This window comes from Meles meles, chromosome 8 (genome assembly GCF_922984935.1).
Source record: "Meles meles chromosome 8, mMelMel3.1 paternal haplotype, whole genome shotgun sequence".
In the NCBI taxonomy this organism is placed as follows: Eukaryota; Metazoa; Chordata; class Mammalia; order Carnivora; family Mustelidae; genus Meles; species Meles meles.
In genome coordinates this window covers 18,706,027-18,722,980 of record NC_060073.1, presented here as the reverse complement: position 1 = coordinate 18,722,980, position 16,954 = coordinate 18,706,027, and the positions used below count along the sequence as shown (strand labels likewise).

The following is a 16,954-nucleotide window of genomic DNA, read 5'->3' as shown; positions in this document are numbered from 1 at the left end:
TCAAGTGTAGGACTATCAAGCGTGGCAGCAAGGACAAATAGCAGTGGTGACAATGCACTGTGGACACTGCACGACATGGTTTGCAGAACACATTGGCTTTCTTGGCAAGTCACAAAAATCAGTTATAAACCTGGTAAGAATGGTCAATATGAAACTCGTTTGTCATAAATTCTATTATTCACAGAAACGATGCCATCTTATTGTCACAGGTTGGTAAGGTGGGGACCTTATCCGTTGTATCTTGTTACATTAAAAACTGGTTTTGGGGCGCCTGGGTGGCTCAGTGGGTTAAAGCCTCTGCCTTCGGCTCAGGTCATGATCTCAGGGTCCTGGGATCGAGCCCCGCACTGGGCTCTCTGCTTGGCGGGGAGCCTGCTTTCCCCTCTCTCTCTCTCTGCCTGCCTCTTGGCCTACTTGTGATCTCTGTCTGTCAAATAAATAAATAAAATCTTAAAAAAAAACCCAAAAAACTGAAGTTTTCCTCTTAGAGTCATCCGTTTATTTTTATCTTTTATTCATTCATTCAGTTTTAGATAGGCTCCACAACCAGCGTGGGACCCAATGCAGGGCTTGAACTCAAAACCCTGAGATAAAAGACCTGAGCTGAGATCAAGAGTTGGCAGCTCCACGAAGGCATGTGTAATGGTAGCTAAGTACTAACAAAAGGAGGGAGCTCTTTTTTCTTTTTTTTTTTAGTGGATTGCTCCATGAATTTGTGTGTCATCCTCAAGCAGGGGCCATGCTAATATTCTCTGTATTGTTCCAATTTTTCGTTTATGTGCTGCCACAGCGACCACAGGAGGGAGCTCTTTTAATAACACTTTGTAATCAGAAAATTTTGAAGTGGAAAAAAACAAGGAATAGCGGTATTATGGGCTATTAAAATATATCAACATGGTCTGGGAAAACAAAAACGCAGACCTGAAGCAGGGAAAAAAGTTTAGTGAAAGAATCTCTACCTTCTGCTCTGGTTGGGAACCAAAGTGAAGAAGGCAGAAGAAAATGGACAGCAGAGCTGGGTTGGCTCCAGCATGGGTTAGGTCAGAACCAAAATACTGACAACAGGAAAAACTGGTCAGGGTCCTGTGAACTGCCACCATGGAAACCACTGCTCTGATGAACAACACAAGTGGGTAAGTTTCTGGAACAGGACCAGGCTTAAAATACTTCTTGTTTTCCAAAACGGCTCAAAGAGGATTTGATTATTTTTCAGACTATGGGTTAGGGTCCATTAGACTCATGAAAACATAAGGGCACATAGTGAGTGTGGATACATGTTCTGTGAGATCTTTCTCTTGGTTTTATATGTGTATATTTGGTTATATATGTGTATTTCTTGCCAAAGTTGGAAGCTACAGGTTTATAGGGCTCTGGCAGGATAAGGGCTTTCCCAGTCGCTTATTTCATCAAACACTTCATATTAATCATGGCAGAGCTAAAATGAATGAAGAACCATACATCTCAGTTATCTACCAGTAAATGGTACCACAGTGAAGCTCACATTGTTATTTAAAATATATAATGTAAATATGGTATTAACAGTATAAAAAGTAAAGGCTATGGAAAACTCAAGAAAGGTCAAAGGGCATATAAGCAATATACAGATCATTTCCTTAAAAGATAAATTTTAATATACAGAATAAAATCCAAGATTTTGTTTTTCACCTTCCCCAAAATTTGCGGGCATGACTTCTGAATCTGACCAGGAAAGTTTATATTTTGGCCCAATACATTATTACACAAGTAGTATGATCAAGTCCGGCTTGATTATCATAAATCATAGAAGTTAACAGAATTTACCTTCAAAATTGGTTATTCTTATAGATAAAATTTCCAATTTTTTTCTTAGCTAAGAGTTTACTCAACTTTAGCCTCAGAACCAGATTCGAAATAAGGTATCTTCTTTGACAGCTGGTCATCATTTTAGGTTTAATCTATGCAAATTATTTAATACTTTATTGAAGATCATACAAAAACTCCACAATAAATAATGAAAAGAGTATGCAAAATCATTAGCCTCTGTTTGCAATACAGAAAATACATGTCAGTTCTGGACCAAAATAACTCCATTGAAATACAAAAAGTGATAGGGAAGAATGGAAGGATTTGCAGTGACAGCTTCTGGTGGGTAGCTACAACCAACCGACCACCATCGGCTATTTTGGAAAGTGAGGGTGGGTTTTAATTTGCAGATAAAGAATGTCTCCGGTAGTTTAAAAAAATAGAAACTCTAAAAAAGCTTGTGAATCATATACAAAAGCAGCTGTTTGAGACCAAGATTGAAAACCAGAAATTGTGTGTTAGCACCGCCAGCAAGCACAGGTTCTGTGAGTCATCTGCCCTCCTCTCTTGGGCAGAATGCAGACGTGATATTGTATACATCATTTACAGGTATAAAATTGTCCTGGAGTACAGGCTTCCTGTAGGGTAAAGTCTTAAGCCCTAAGAGGCACCAAGCGGTTACAAAGGCTAAGCAACCGTCCGGATCACAAGTTCCGACGATATAATAAATCCCGTGTTGCCTTATCAACTTTTTGCTGGTAGTCCTCCAATTTGTCAAGTATTTTCTGGGATAGCTGTAGGAGAAAAGAAGGGAATCATTATAGAATAGGTCAAGGACTAAAAAAAGATGGACGTTTTTAAGCATTTTGATTTCATCAACCAGCCTCCCCCTTATAATGATGTTCGCTGCTCTGCTTCACTTACATTCAGTACAGGGTCTGCACTGTGACTACTGATAAAATTGGACTTCTCTGTTAAATGCAGTACCCCAATCCCGTTATTCCAGTGAGTCTTTTTTTTTTTTTTTTAAATTTTTATTTATTTATTTGACAGACTGAGATCACAAGTAGGCAGAGAGGCAGGCAGAGAGAGAGAGAGAGGAGGAAGCAGGCTCCCCACCGAGCAGAGAGCCTGATGCGGGGCTCGATCCCAGGACACTGGGATCATGACCTGAGCCAAAGGCAGAGGCTTTAACCGCTGAGCCACCCAAGCGCCCCCAATGAGTCTTCTAAACATGCAAATCACACCAGTATTTTTTAAAATTTAAATTCAACTAGCCAACATATAGTACATCATTAGTTTCAGATGTAGTGTTCAGTGATTCATTAGTTGCCCGTAACACCCAGTGCTCATCACAGCATATGCCCTCCTAAATGCCCATCACCCAGTGACACCCCCCCCCCTCGTATTTTAATAAAAGCATTACAAACTGTCTTCTCAGAACCAGAGAGGCTACATCTGGCTTAACTAATCATTTTGTAAAGGGATTGGGCCAGCATGTTAAGGGCAACAACTGGCTTCTGCTCTCCCCTTAACCCTTGAGAACTGAAGAGCAAGCTCTAGGAGTTAAGTGCCAGTACAAGGGCTTACGGGAGACCCATGTCTCACGAGAGGACGGACTTACAGCAATGTTATGACTATTGGCGCTGTTCTCTCCCAGAGCCTGGAGAAGCTGGTCAATAGAAGAGTAAGGGAGCCACACCATTGGAGCCGTTGCAGACAGTGGAAACTGAAAGAGAAAATATCGACTATTTGAAGAAAATCTCAAAAGCAGACCATTTCTTCCGGGCAATTAGTTTTGCAGGTTTGAATAACATAAAATTCTTTATTATTTTTTTTTACAATAAGAAATTGCACATACACTTACACGCACACACAATTGTACAACTCCCACCCCACCCCACCTCGCTTCTCTTTTCAACTGGGAAACTTGTCCTTTTCTCAGTTATATCAAATGTATGTATGTATGTATTTATCTTCATATGTATTTAAAATTCATGTCGCCTCTTGTCTTTAAAGAGCCTAGTGAGGAAAAATGCACTAAAAAAAATTCTTAATGTCAATGAATGAGACTATTTACAGTCTGAAACTTAATTCCAATTATCTGGGGAAAAATTTTTGAGAAAGAGAAAGCTCACCTTTCAGAGTTCTCAATACTTTCCCGAGGTAGCTTAAGAGCCTGGCTTTGTAGTTAACTAGACCTAGATTTTAGACCTGGCTTTTCTATTTACCATCTCTGTGAACTTTGGCAACTTACTTAAACTCCGAGTCTGTTTCTTCATGCGTTTAAAAAAAAAAGGGTTAAAACAATCTCTCAGAGGTGGCTGTAAGGATTAAACAAGAAAACATGTGCAGAGACTCAACAGTCTTTGGCACACAGAAAAGAACACTTTGTTTTTAATTATTTAACTCCTCCAAATACTAACTAAAGCTACATTCCTTTAATGGAGAAAAATGAAATATATTCCCATTTTATAAACAGGAAACTGGAGACCTCTACAGTGCTGGTTCCTGATCATGGAGAAAACTAGTCATATAACTACAAAGAGTAAAGGTTAAATCCACTGTCCTATAGTTCAATTTACTTTCACATCCTGACTTTATTAGGATGATAAAGTCAGAATTAAAAAGAAACATGCATACATGCCTACCTCAATTCCAAAGTATTGATGTCCTTTCCCCAATACAGCATCTACATATTCTGAAACCAAATCCACAGCTTCTTCTAAAAGGTCATAGTTTAAGTACAAACGGAGCAACTCAGCAGCATCAACCTTCTGTAAAAAGTCAGAGATTAAGAATATCTACCTATTTCCATGTTACCTGGGCAATAACTGAAGGATGCTGTGTGTCTAATTCCCTGGCATTTATACTTCTCAATATAAGTAAATGAGCATTTGAGTTTCCTTATCTTGGGATAAGGGCTGGATTCCTAAGAGCCCAGTCACTTCTGGGTACCTTGTGAGACTTTATCTTGTTAAGTGGCCTTCCTGCCCTGTTTTGTGATCTAAGGCACACTTTATTTATTTATAAATTTTTAAAGATTTTATTTGTCAGAGAGAGAGGATAGAGAAAGAGCACAAGCAGGGAGAGGGAGAAACAAGCTCCCTGCTGAGCAAGGAGCCCAACACAGAACTGAATCCCAAGACCCTTAGGGATCATGACCTAAGCCAAAGACAGACGATTAACCGACTAAGCCACGGAGGCATCCTAGACGCATTTTATTTAACACTTTTCTACTTCAGTTTCCACAGTAGTAGTAAAAGTCAACATACCTTCTCAGAAATGCTGAATACTAAAGAGCAATATATTCACATTATTCTCAGAAATATATGAATGACAAATGCAAAAGAAGTTTAAAGAATTATCAACTTTAGGGGCGCCTGGGTGGCTCAGTGGGTTAAGCCGCTGCCTTCGGCTCAGGTCATGATCTCAGGGTCCTGGGATCTAGTCCCGCATCGGGCTCTCTGCTCAGCAGGGAGCCTGCTTCTCTCTCTCTCTGCCTGCTTCTCTGCCTACTTGTGATCTCTCTCTGTCAAATAAATAAAATCTTAAAAAAAAAAAATTATAAAAAAGAATTATCAACTTTAAATACCTGAGTTAGGGGCGCCTGGGTGGCTCGGTCGGTTAAGTGTCTGCCTTCAGCTCAGGTCATGATCCCAGGGTCCTGGGAGCGAGCCCACATTGGGCTTCTTGCTCAGCAGGGAGCCTGCTTCTCCCTTTCCCTCTGCCTGTCTGCCTGCCACCCCCAGCCCCCGCTTGTGCTCTGTCTCTCACTGTCTCTCTCTGTGTGTCAAATAAATAAATAAAATTAAAACAAACAAACAAAAAACCAAACCTGAGTTAAATTTGTTTAACTCAGGGTGAAACAAAAGTGATTACAACTTCGGTTTGGAAGGGCTCTACTAATTAGGTAATAATACTTTCTATATTCTGATTTGATCACAGTCCTTTTACCAGCTTAACTACCTTTTCTACTTTCTAACTTAAACAAATAACACCCCCCCAAAAGCAAATAAAGTTTCCTGATTTTAAGCTTTACATTCTCTTTCCCTAACCCACCCAATGTATTTCAGATATAGCTTTCAAACTTAAGCATGCATTGTATCAAATTACAAACTTGTTAAAATACAGATCCCAGATCCTAGCTCCAGACTAATTTGAATGTTTAAGTGTGGAATGGGGCTCAGGAATCTGTATTTGAAGAAGCCCACTACCCAACTAATTCTGAGGTAGGCAGTCCAAAAATCCAATTTTGACAAAAACTTAAACCCTGCTGCAGTTTTGAAAACTACTCTACTCACTTCTATGAAATTTTTGAGTAACAGTAAATACTGTGTCACACGTATAGTCATTGTTCTAAATATATACTCATTGTTCTGTGAGCAAATAAGCAGGCATTAATTTAATCACTAACCCGCAGAACTTTAATTCTAAACACCCAGTACTCCATATGGAATTAAGTTAAGCAATTCTTAGTGTGTTTAACTAACACTGAGGAGCTGCCCAAAGCATAGGTCAGTGTATTTCCATAAATTATCACCTTTCTTTTTAATCATCTCATGAAATTTATTCTTAATTGTAAAGATCAGTTTCTTACTCTGTACAAATTAAGATACCATTTACCTTGTAACTGTTTATAAGCCAGTTAGGCAGAGGCACTCCATGAGACAAGAGCTTGTTGATTACACAGTGGTGATATAAGTTATTCTGGACTTTGTACCTTTCCAAGTAAGTTGATAATAGTCGCCATGCTTCATCTGTAGCACTTGAAGAAAGCAGAAAGGACTAATGAGTTCTAGATTCTTTTTTTTTTTTTTGAAGATTTTACTTATTTATTTGACACAGAGAGAGAGAGCACAAGCAGTGAGGAGTAGCAGAGGGAGAAGGAGAAACAGTCTCCCCACAGAGCAGAGAGCCTGGTGTGGGGCTCGATCCCAGGACCCTGGGATCATGACCTGAGCTGAAGGCAGAGGTTTAACCAACTGAGCCACTCAGGTGCCCCGAGTTCTAGATTTTTTTTTTTTTTCAAGATTTTTACTTAATTATTTGATAGAGATCACAAGTAGGCAGAGAGGCAGGCAGAGAGAGAGAAGGGGTGGGGGGGAACAGCAGGCTCCCTGCTGAGCAGAGAGCCCGACGTGGGGCACGATCCCAGGACCCCGAGATCATGACCTGAGCCGAAGGCAGAGGCTTTAACCCATTGAGACACCCAGGCGCCCCCCCCGAGTTCTAGATTTTTAACAGATATTTACAGCACCATTCAAAGCATGTATTTACAAGGAAAAAAAATCTTTAGAGACTCACAACTGAATTGGTAATATAACTAAATGGCAACTTATTAGGGTCATTGTGGTTTAGGGATAGTATTAGAGCCAAATGACTTGGATTCTATTTCTCTCCCACTAACCACATCTTTACTTGACTATACAATTCGACTAACTTCTTTGTTCCAGATCAAAGAAACTGGCTCAGATCACTGTTTCCAAGCCCAATCAAGCATTAGAGTCATGTAGAAGTTCTGATTTAGAAGATGAGGGTGATGTATCTGTATTTTAGTAGTGATATTGGTGTGCTAGTTTAGGGATTGAAAACTAATGTCAGAGCACCTCCAAATTGTAAAATGTTCCAATTCTAAAGCACCAAGCTGTGCAACAGAAAACGTAAATTTGATTAAAGGAAGGGAAGTTTTCTGAAGGTGAAGGTTAGGGAAGGATTCTAAAGAAGTGGAAGTGCATTTAGTAGATTCAGTAGACACTAACTGGGTGCACGAGGGAAGTATTTGGAGTTAAGCCCTTTTGGGGCGGATGAGCACCAGGGCTGTACCTAGACTCCTTAGTGGTGATGACAGATGAGAGCTGATTGGCTGCTAGCCAGGACCACGCTTCTGCTTGAGCCGCCTCACCGCCCAACTGCAACTTGATGCATCTGCAATGAAAACGTTTTCACACATGGTAAACTGACTTGCTGAAAAGAACCACATTCTCTGGTTACTAAAACCAGAGATGAGATGATAACTTTAGCTCCAGTCTGCCGCACCTTCCTCAGAACCACACAACTGATGACCTGCAAGGCCACTGGTGTTAGAGGGCATTTACTTCCAAAGGAAAAATTCTGAAAGTTTAATATTTAGGTACAAGGCATTATTAAAAATGAAGAGAACATATGCCTTTTCTGAAAAGGACACCACTATTTAGGCCACATATCCTGCTATCTTGTGGGAATGTGGGCCTAGGGATGTCAAATTTTTGACTTCTCAAGAGAAGCTATAAATCAAGATTTTAAAAAAATGGTAACTAACTAAAAGAAATTTTAAAAAGTCACCATGGTGGGCTAGAAAAAACACTTCTTTAAAGCACAATTGGCTGTGACCACTGGTTCACACTGGGCAGCAGTGCAATATTTCTGCATTAGAAAATGAAGTCAAAAGAAAGATAATTTCATACATACTTGAAAGCAAGTCCCTCGAAGACTGGCGTTAAGGGGAGCTTAAAGGTCTGACAGAGTGATATGGCAGTGTCAAAAAGGCCGGCCTGAACCAAGAGAGAGACCATCTCCTCTGCTGATGAACTTCCTGTAGAAATCAAAAAGAGTTATTTAGTGGTAAGTAGTACCTGCCAGTGACCCGAAGCGGCCTCTGGGGACAGGTCTCCCCAAGGAGCAGGGAGAGGTGCTTGGCCCGTCTGGCACGCTGGTCTAGCAACCGTGTCTAGCCTGCTGTCTGTGTCCCCAGACTGCCGCATGACTACCTGCAACCGCAACTGCCGATGGGTCGTGCTGAGCTAGAGTGAGGCGAATGCGGGCCAAGGAACACTCTTTCTCCAGGTCGCCCAGTTCCAGAATTTCAATCTGCCGATTGGCTAGAAACCAAAGGAAAATATGTTTGATTCCCAAAGTGCAAAGGAAGTGCCCATCACTGCCTATTAACTCAGCCTGTCAATTCCCACTACGCATTAAGTAGTTCAATGTCAATTCCAAGGGCACCAGAAGGAAATGGCGGGGGTGGGGGGGGGGTGGGGGGTGGCGTGGGGAAGGAGGGCTCCATAAAAGTGAATTTAAAAATAAAGCAACAGCCCTGCTTCCAGCATGCAGCTCAGTTAAATCAAGCTACTCCAGTAACAACAGCTGCAGCTGAGGAGATGCCTAAAATGTATTTTACACAGATTTCATTTAACTCCTACAACTCAGAAATGCTGTTATTGGGTCAGAAAGAAAGGAACATGCCCACAGTGAGAGAAGCAGAATTAAGGGTTGGTGTGTCCAACCCTAGGGCAGAATTAGGGTTGGTGTGTCCTAGAGCCCAAGCTCTTTAAGGGGGAATATCATGTCTCCATGGTGATATCCAAGGAGCCTGCTAAAACAAGTTTGATACTATGCTGATTTAAATACAGCAAACAACACTCTTTTTAAAGCGTTTTCATTTCTCATACAGCCATACAAAGTTTTCAAAGAGCAACCAGACAACTTCTAGCAGATTAAAATACTGAAAATAAGCTAAAAGAAACTTTACAGTATTTTTACATTGCTCTACATATTACAATCACTATATAAAACCACACATTTAATACAGATAATACTATAACACAACTACATAATTACTGCTTAAGCCAAGAATCCACAGGAGACCCCCAACTCACTTGGAGCAGCTGTGCATTCTCCATCATGATTCCTTTTAGGGGATGCTCCAGGACGATCATACTGAGAAGAAAAAACAAGTGATTTAAAGTTAATGAAAAGTTGAAAAGCTAGTATAGTTGACCCCTGAACAACATGACGGTTAGGAACGCCAATGCCCTACATAGTTGAAAATTTGCATATAACTTCTGACTCCTACAAAAACTTAATACTTAATAGCTTGCTGTTGTCTGGATGTCTTACCAAGAACATAAACTCTCATTAACATATATTTTTATGTTATCTGTATTATATGCTGTATTCTCACAATAAAGGAAGCTAAAGAAAAGAACATGTTATTCAAAAAATTGTAAGAGAAACACATTTACATTTTTAAAAAGATTCCTTAAAAATTTATTTATTTAGACAGAGCATGTGTGAGTGGGGGCAGAAGGAGAAAGAGAGGGAGAATCTCAAGCAGATGCTGTCCTGAGCCCAGCGCGGAGCTCGATCCCATGAATCTGAGATCATGACTTGAACTGAAATCAAGAGTCTGGCGCCTGACTGAGCCACCCAGGCGCCCCTACATTATTCCATTTATTGAAGACAACTGTGTGTAAGTGGACCTGCGCAGTTCAAACTCGTGTTGCTCAAGGGTCATCTGTATCTAATTTTGATATTACTAACTCAATATTTGTGATCCAGAGCTTTCATGCTTAAATTCTCTCTACATAAATTATGTTTATTTCAACTAGCATGGCACGTACAAAGGTACTGTAACTATCAGACAAAGGAATGGAGTTGTTTGCCAATTGGCCCACTTAGCTAGTTCTAATAGTTACTGGGTCTAAGGATGTATAAACCCCCTGACGTTCCTTGGTTCCAGAGTTATATTCTCCACCACAGACCTTGGGAAACAGCCTAGTACATGCACGAATGATATACAACATGAGTAGCTGCATATATATGACGCCATCAGCATTTTTTAAAAGTGTAAAACAGTTATGTGTAGATGGAATTAACAAAAATGAATGAAATAAAAGCAGCTACCATTTACTGAGCACTTTTTGCAGGCCAGGCACTGTCACTGTTCTAAGCAATCTACATGAATTACCTCATTTAATACCCAAACAATCCTATAAGGCAGATATCATCATCACCATGATCCTCCCTATTTTATACAAGAGGATAATTGGGTAGCAAAAAATTAAGTAATTTGCTTGAAGTTAGGTCTAACTTGAAACCATTCTGCAAGTACTTCTTCCTACAATAATTCTAAACTTGAGACTAAAGGGGTGGTAATATATAACAAAGGAATTGCTGCAAAAATAGATGAAGTTCACAAATATTTCAGCGGAAATTTTAAACAAAACGAAAGAAAACAAGGTGATAGTTTCAAAAGGACCAAGCCAAGTAAGTGAAATGATCCCCAAACTCCAAGGTGGAAAGCTTTCATACCACTGCACCAGATGCTGGGTGTACAATCCATGCATATTCTGGACGAATAAGTCGTAAACAGTTAACAGCAGCCAAATAACAGTTGCCTTGTTTCTCAAGTCCCCGCAGAGTTCGAACCTCTCTGCCAAGACGCATTCCGTACTCAAACATCACTGTACCAGCTAGGAGGCAATAATAAATTAAACATCAGAATTTCAAAAATGTGTTTTAGAGGGATACCTCGCTGGCTCGGAATAGCATACAGCTTTTAAGTTTCAGCTCCATGTTGGGTGTAGAGATTACTCAAAAAATAAAATCTAAAAAATAAAGGGTTTTAGAAAATTTGTTATACTTACCAAATATTAAAACATAAAACAAAACTGATTTAACTTAAAACCACATAAAAGTCATGTGTTGGTGAGGATGTGGAAAATCTGGAACCGCTGTACACTGCTGGTGAGAATGTAAATTGATGTTGCGGCTATATAAACAGTTTGGCAGTTCCTCAAAAAATTGAAAATGGGATTACCTTGTGATCAGCAATTTCACTTCTGGGCATAAAGCCTGAAAACTGAAAGCAGGGTCTTGAGGAGATACTTGTATGCCCTTGTTCACAACAGCCATTACTCATAATGGCCAAGATGGGGGCAATCCAAGTGTCCATTGATGGATGGATAAACAAAATATGACATATACATATAACAGAAGAAGGAAGCAATTCTGTCACATACTATAACATGGATGAACTTTGAAGATTATTAGGCTAAGTGAAATAAGCCAGTCACAAAAAGACAAATAAGATATGATTCCAGCAGCCAAATTCACAGAGACAGAAAGTAGAATGATGGTTGCCAGGGGCTGCAGGAGATAGAAATGGGAAGTTGTTTAATGAGTTTAGTGTTTCCATTTTGCAAGATGAAAAGTTCTGGACATTTGTTACACAGTAACGTGAATATACATAGCACTACTGAACACTAAAAACTGGTTGTTATTTATGTGGATTTTATTACAATTAAAAAAAATCTGTAAATGTTACTTCTGACATTCATTCATCCCATTTATTTTTTTTAAAGATTTTATTTATTTGAGAGAGAGGAGAGAATGAGAGAGAGCAAGCACAAGAGGAAGAAAGTCAGATGGAGAAGCAGGCTCCCCGCTGAGCAGGGAGCCCAATGTGGGAAAGGGTCTGGGAATCCAGGATCATGACCTGAGCTGAAGGCAGTCGCTCAACCAATTGAGCCACCCAGGCACCCCACTCATTCATTTTGAAAGTGATCTCAACACCCAACGTGGGGCTTGAACTCATGATCCTGAGATCAAGAGTTGTAAGCTCTACCAACTGAGCCAGCCAGGTGCCCCTACTTCTAACTTTTAGATATTACATTCCCAGATAGTACAGAAGACTAGTTTAGAGTGCTAGTTTCAGCCACATTTTTACCTAATTCCACCCAGTGCAACCAAGAAATGTTTGGATGCTCTGCTCATGAATGAATTATCTTTACAATACTTGAGTCACATGGGCTGAATGAGATATTGAAAAACACCTTGTTCTGAGGCAGCACGAGACTCCAGAAACCAAATAGCATTTAACATTTCTTTTATTTTTCATTCCAACAGTTTTTTTTTTTTTTAACATTTTATTTATTTATTTGACAGACAGAGATCACAAGTAGGCAGAGAGAGAGGAAGAGAAGCAGGCTCCCCACTGAGTAGAGAGCCCAACGCGGGACTCAATCTCAGGACCCTGGAATCATGACCTGAGCCTAAGGCAGAGGCTTTAACCCACTGGCCACCCAGGCGCCCCATCATTCCAACAGTTTTAAAATTCATATAATTTTACTTAAAATGAAATTGATGGGGCGCCTGGGTGGCTCAGTCAGTTAAGCATCTGCCTTTGGCTCAGGTCATGATCCCAGGGTCCTGGGATGGTCCCGCATCGGGCTCTCTGCTTAGCGGAAAGGCTGCTTCGCCCTCTCCTCTTGCCTGCCACTGCCCCTGCTTGTGCTCTCTCTTTCTGTCAAATAATAAAATCTTAAAAAAACAAATGAAATTGACTTGACTTTCTCCCGCCAACAATGTTTCCGAGTGCCTGCCAGATTAAGACATTTTTTTAGAAGAACAAGTCTTCCTCCAGAAAGATCTGAACATTAATTCAGCTAAAGTGGTCTTTTTTTTTTTTTTTAAACGTTTTATTTATTTATTTGAGAGAGAGAAAGCGAGAAAGCACAAGCAGGGGTGGAGGAAGAGAGGGAGAGGGAGAAGCAGACTCTCTGCTGAGTGGGAAGCCCGATGTAGGGTTCCATCCCAGGACCCAAAGATTGTGACCTGAGCCAAAGGCAGACGCTTTAACTGACTGAGCCACACAGGCACTTCCAACTAAAGTGATCTTAACCAAGTTGATGTAATGGATATTGCTATTGTAAAAACAAACAGTGAGAGATCTTTAATCATCTACATGTCCCTGTCTGTATGAGTCAAGAATATAAGGAACAGGGCGCCTGGGTGGCTCAGTGGTTTAAGCCGCTGCCTTCGGCTCAGGTCATGATCTCAGGGTCCTGGGATCGAGTCCCGCATCGGGCTCTCTGCTCGGCGGGGAGCCTGCTTCCCTCTCACTCTCTCTGCCTGCCTCTCTGCCTACTTGTGATCTCTCTCTGTCAAATAAATAAAAAAAAAAATCTTAAAAAAAAAAAAAAAAAAAAAAAAAAAAAACAATATAAGGAACATGCAAGCATGTTTTACCATTAGGAAAATTAAGAACAGGTTTATTAATTACTTCCATCTATTCTTTCAATGAAAATCAGTAATAAACCTTATGAAAAGTTCTCTGAGTGAAAATGGTAAAAAATATTACTAATTCCAAAGGAAATCCACAGTGGTTATCTCGTAAAATGTGATCTTAAAACAGACATACAATCCCTTTGCATTTTAGCTGTTCTTTTTTTTCCATCTCAAAGATTTTACTTTTTTTTTTTTTTTTAAAGATTTTACTTGACAGAGATCATAAGTAGGCAGGGAGGCAGGCGGGGGGTGGGAAGCAGGCTCACCACTGATTAGAGAGCCCGACACGGGGCTCGATCCCAGGACCCTGAGATCATGACCCTAGCCAAAGGCAGAGGCTTTAACCCACTGAGCCACCCAGGTGCCCCCATTTTAGCTGTTCTGATAAAAGACTTCATTAATCATCATACAAGTCCAAACTAAGATACATTCTACAAAAATGACTGGCCTGTCTGTACTCTTCAAAAATAATGACGACATCAAAAGGCAAAGTCAGCTAAAAGAATTGCTCCAGATTAAAAGAGACTAAAGACATGACAAATAAATGCAATATGTGATTCTGGATCAGGGGTAAGGACGGTATGGGAGGAATGTGCTATTAAAAAAAACACAGTAGCTGGGGCGCCTGGGTGGCTCAGTGGGTTAAAGCCTCTGCCTTCAGCTCAGGTCATGTTCCCAGGGTCCTGGGATCGAGCCCCGCATCGGGTTCTCTCCTCATCGGGGAGCCTGCTTCCTCCTCTCTCTCTGCCTGCCTCTCTGCCTACTTGTGTCTCTGTCCAATAAATAAATAAAATCTTTAAAAAAAAAAAACAAAAAAAACAAAAAAAAAACCACAGTAGCATATTTATAGTTAATTCATGAAATTAGTTATATTTCCTTAATCTGGTAATTGTATTGAGGTTATCTAAGAAAATGTCCTTAGCAAATGCATCTTAAGCATTTATACATCGAAACAAGAGTCTACAACTTACTCTCAAAACAATCAGAAATAAGAAATGGGCAATAGCAAGCTGGCACAAGAACTCAAAACCAGCCACAAGACTTCCAGATGCCTCTAGTAAAAGTTCATTTCTTTTAATATCAGACAGAAGATATAGGTAGAATGACATCTCACTGAAGATTCCTGAAGAATGTTCTAGAATGGGATAAGTGCACGTCTTTAAGGCTAGCACGTAATCCTCGAAAGGGTGAAGCTAATCTTGTAATTAAACATGATTTCCCCAAACGCATATAGAGAACACTCATTCAGTGGTGAAAATAAAGTAAAAATTTCTTAAGTCAAACAGCATTTTTATAAAACATGATTAAACTGCTAAGGTTGCCCCTAACAAAGACCATTGGCTTCAACTGCTCACCCTTGCGGTAATTGTGGCGAAAGACGTGAAAGGCATAGAGGAGCTCATAGTAATTGTGAGTCATAAGGTCCACAGCTCGTGCGCGTGATTCAATTATTGCCACAACCTAACAAAGGGGAAGCAATCAGATATCAAAGTTAGTAGGGAGCATGACAACCACCACAGCTGTGTCCAGTCATCAGTGGACAACTAAAATTACCTCGTTATGCAGATTCACATAAGGAAACTCTACAAGATCCTGTAGCTGTGAGCGTTCACAAAGAACTACCACCAGCTGCCGCAGACAATCTAACTGCCTACGAGGAAAAAAAAAGGGATGTGAGGACAAACTGTCTCATTCGATTAAACAAGGCAGGTAAATTGTCTTTAAAAAAGACTGGGCTTGACTACCTGCTAGAATCAGGAATTTGAGTTAAGGCTTCATATGCTTGGCTATTGTGACCCAAATCCAAATGGTGTTTGAAAATGCATGTCCTCAAGGTAGCCTAAATGTCAAATAGAGGGAAAAAGAACAATGGCAATTAAAATGCCACATCCATGCCAAATCTGAAGGGAAATAACTAGATTATAGTTAGTTCTTACCTGACTTTTCCAGTCACCACCTACTTCAGTTAATATTGATGAAGCCAACTGAATAACCAGCTCAGGCAAGCCAACAACATCTAGTAGTCGCAAAACCTGAGGAGAGACAGGGAGTTTCCATTAAAATTAATATGGTAGTGCACTTCAAACTGAAATAGGAATTAATCAGATACCTAGTTAAGATGAAGATTAAATCAAAGACATTGAGTACAAGACAAGATTATTTGGTTACTATTTGACTTTCCTTTAGGGGCGCCTGGCTGGCTCAGTCGGAAGAGCATGCAACTCTTGATCTCGGGGTCGTGAGTTCGAGCCCCATGGTGGGTGTAGAGATTACTTAAAATAAATAAATAAAATAAAAAAGACTTTCCTTTAGATTCTACTGTCAAATAACAGGCTTTAAAATTTCCTATTGGTCTTTCATGTTCAATGTTTAGTACACAGTGGGTACTCAGTATTTGTTGAAGGAACACACTATATTTCACTGCTAGTAACTATTTAGTAACTCCTAGTAACTAGTAACTAAACTAGTAACTCCTAGTAACTGTTTATGTCAAAGATGAATTTAAAGCCCAGAAAATAAATTGCCACCTTAGCCTTATAAACCCGAGGAGAATAATGTTTGAGATAATCCACTTCTAAACAAGATAGGACAGTGCTCTTCAAACTTTTTTGATTGTCCACTCTATTAACAATGTCTGTGTACACATGTGCACATCTATTTTACTTATGTACACACAGCTCTCTAATTTATGTTTAACACACAACATATGAATTTATAGAAGATGAAATAGATAAAAATAGTTTTGAATTATTTTTATTAGTACTTATTTATTCTTTTCTTTATTAATAGTATAAAACATCTTTTTGTTTTGGGTGCTTAATTTTTATTTTATACTTTTTCTTGAAATATATATTTAGAAATGTACATAAATCCTAGGTACACAGCTGATTGAATGTTCACAAAGTAAACATATCCATGTAACAAGCACCTAAAATAAGAATTATAACATAGCAGCATTCCAAAGCTCCCAGGTGACTCCTTCCAGCCACTTCTGACTTTTACTGGTTCTGTTTTTAATTTCATGGAAATCGAATCTTATGGTATATATTTTTTTGTGTGTTTCTCTTACTTTGCTTAACATGTTTATAAGACTGATCTGTTATTATATGCAGGATTTCCTTTCATTGCTGTGGTATTCCATTCAAAGATTATACCATAATTTATTGATCCATTCAGTCAATGGACACTTGGGTTTCCAGTGTATTGAGTTTTATAAATACCTGCTTGGATCATAATTACACATCGTTTTGGTAAATATGTACATGTTTCTGGATATATTCAGAATTGGAGTAACTAGGTCATAGTGTATATCAATGATTGCAGCTAGTAAATATTAAGTGTT

The 16,954-nt window shown here is 39.6% G+C and overlaps 1 protein-coding gene and 1 non-coding gene across 2 annotated transcripts in view; both read right to left on the bottom strand.

Annotated features, from left to right (window-relative positions):
• Positions 1 to 689: 689 nt before the first annotated feature.
• Positions 690 to 797, bottom strand: LOC123950145. The gene has a single exon (XR_006820146.1). It is a non-coding gene; the product is annotated as a U6 spliceosomal RNA (small nuclear RNA).
• Positions 798 to 1,608: 811 nt separating this feature from the next.
• Positions 1,609 to 16,954, bottom strand: part of NUP160 (nucleoporin 160) — a 51,243-nt gene continuing 35,897 nt past the window's right edge. The window contains exons 24-36 of the mRNA XM_046017145.1: positions 15,549 to 15,644; positions 15,357 to 15,451; positions 15,166 to 15,262; positions 14,967 to 15,072; positions 10,855 to 11,015; positions 9,420 to 9,480; positions 8,532 to 8,642; positions 8,233 to 8,356; positions 7,609 to 7,710; positions 6,409 to 6,550; positions 4,434 to 4,559; positions 3,407 to 3,511; positions 1,609 to 2,576 (exon numbers count right to left, since the gene is read on the bottom strand). Coding sequence (XP_045873101.1) covers positions 2,487 to 2,576; positions 3,407 to 3,511; positions 4,434 to 4,559; positions 6,409 to 6,550; positions 7,609 to 7,710; positions 8,233 to 8,356; positions 8,532 to 8,642; positions 9,420 to 9,480; positions 10,855 to 11,015; positions 14,967 to 15,072; positions 15,166 to 15,262; positions 15,357 to 15,451; positions 15,549 to 15,644 — 1,416 coding nt within the window. The 3' untranslated portion in view covers positions 1,609 to 2,486. The remainder of the gene's footprint in view (positions 2,577 to 3,406; positions 3,512 to 4,433; positions 4,560 to 6,408; positions 6,551 to 7,608; positions 7,711 to 8,232; positions 8,357 to 8,531; positions 8,643 to 9,419; positions 9,481 to 10,854; positions 11,016 to 14,966; positions 15,073 to 15,165; positions 15,263 to 15,356; positions 15,452 to 15,548; positions 15,645 to 16,954) is intronic.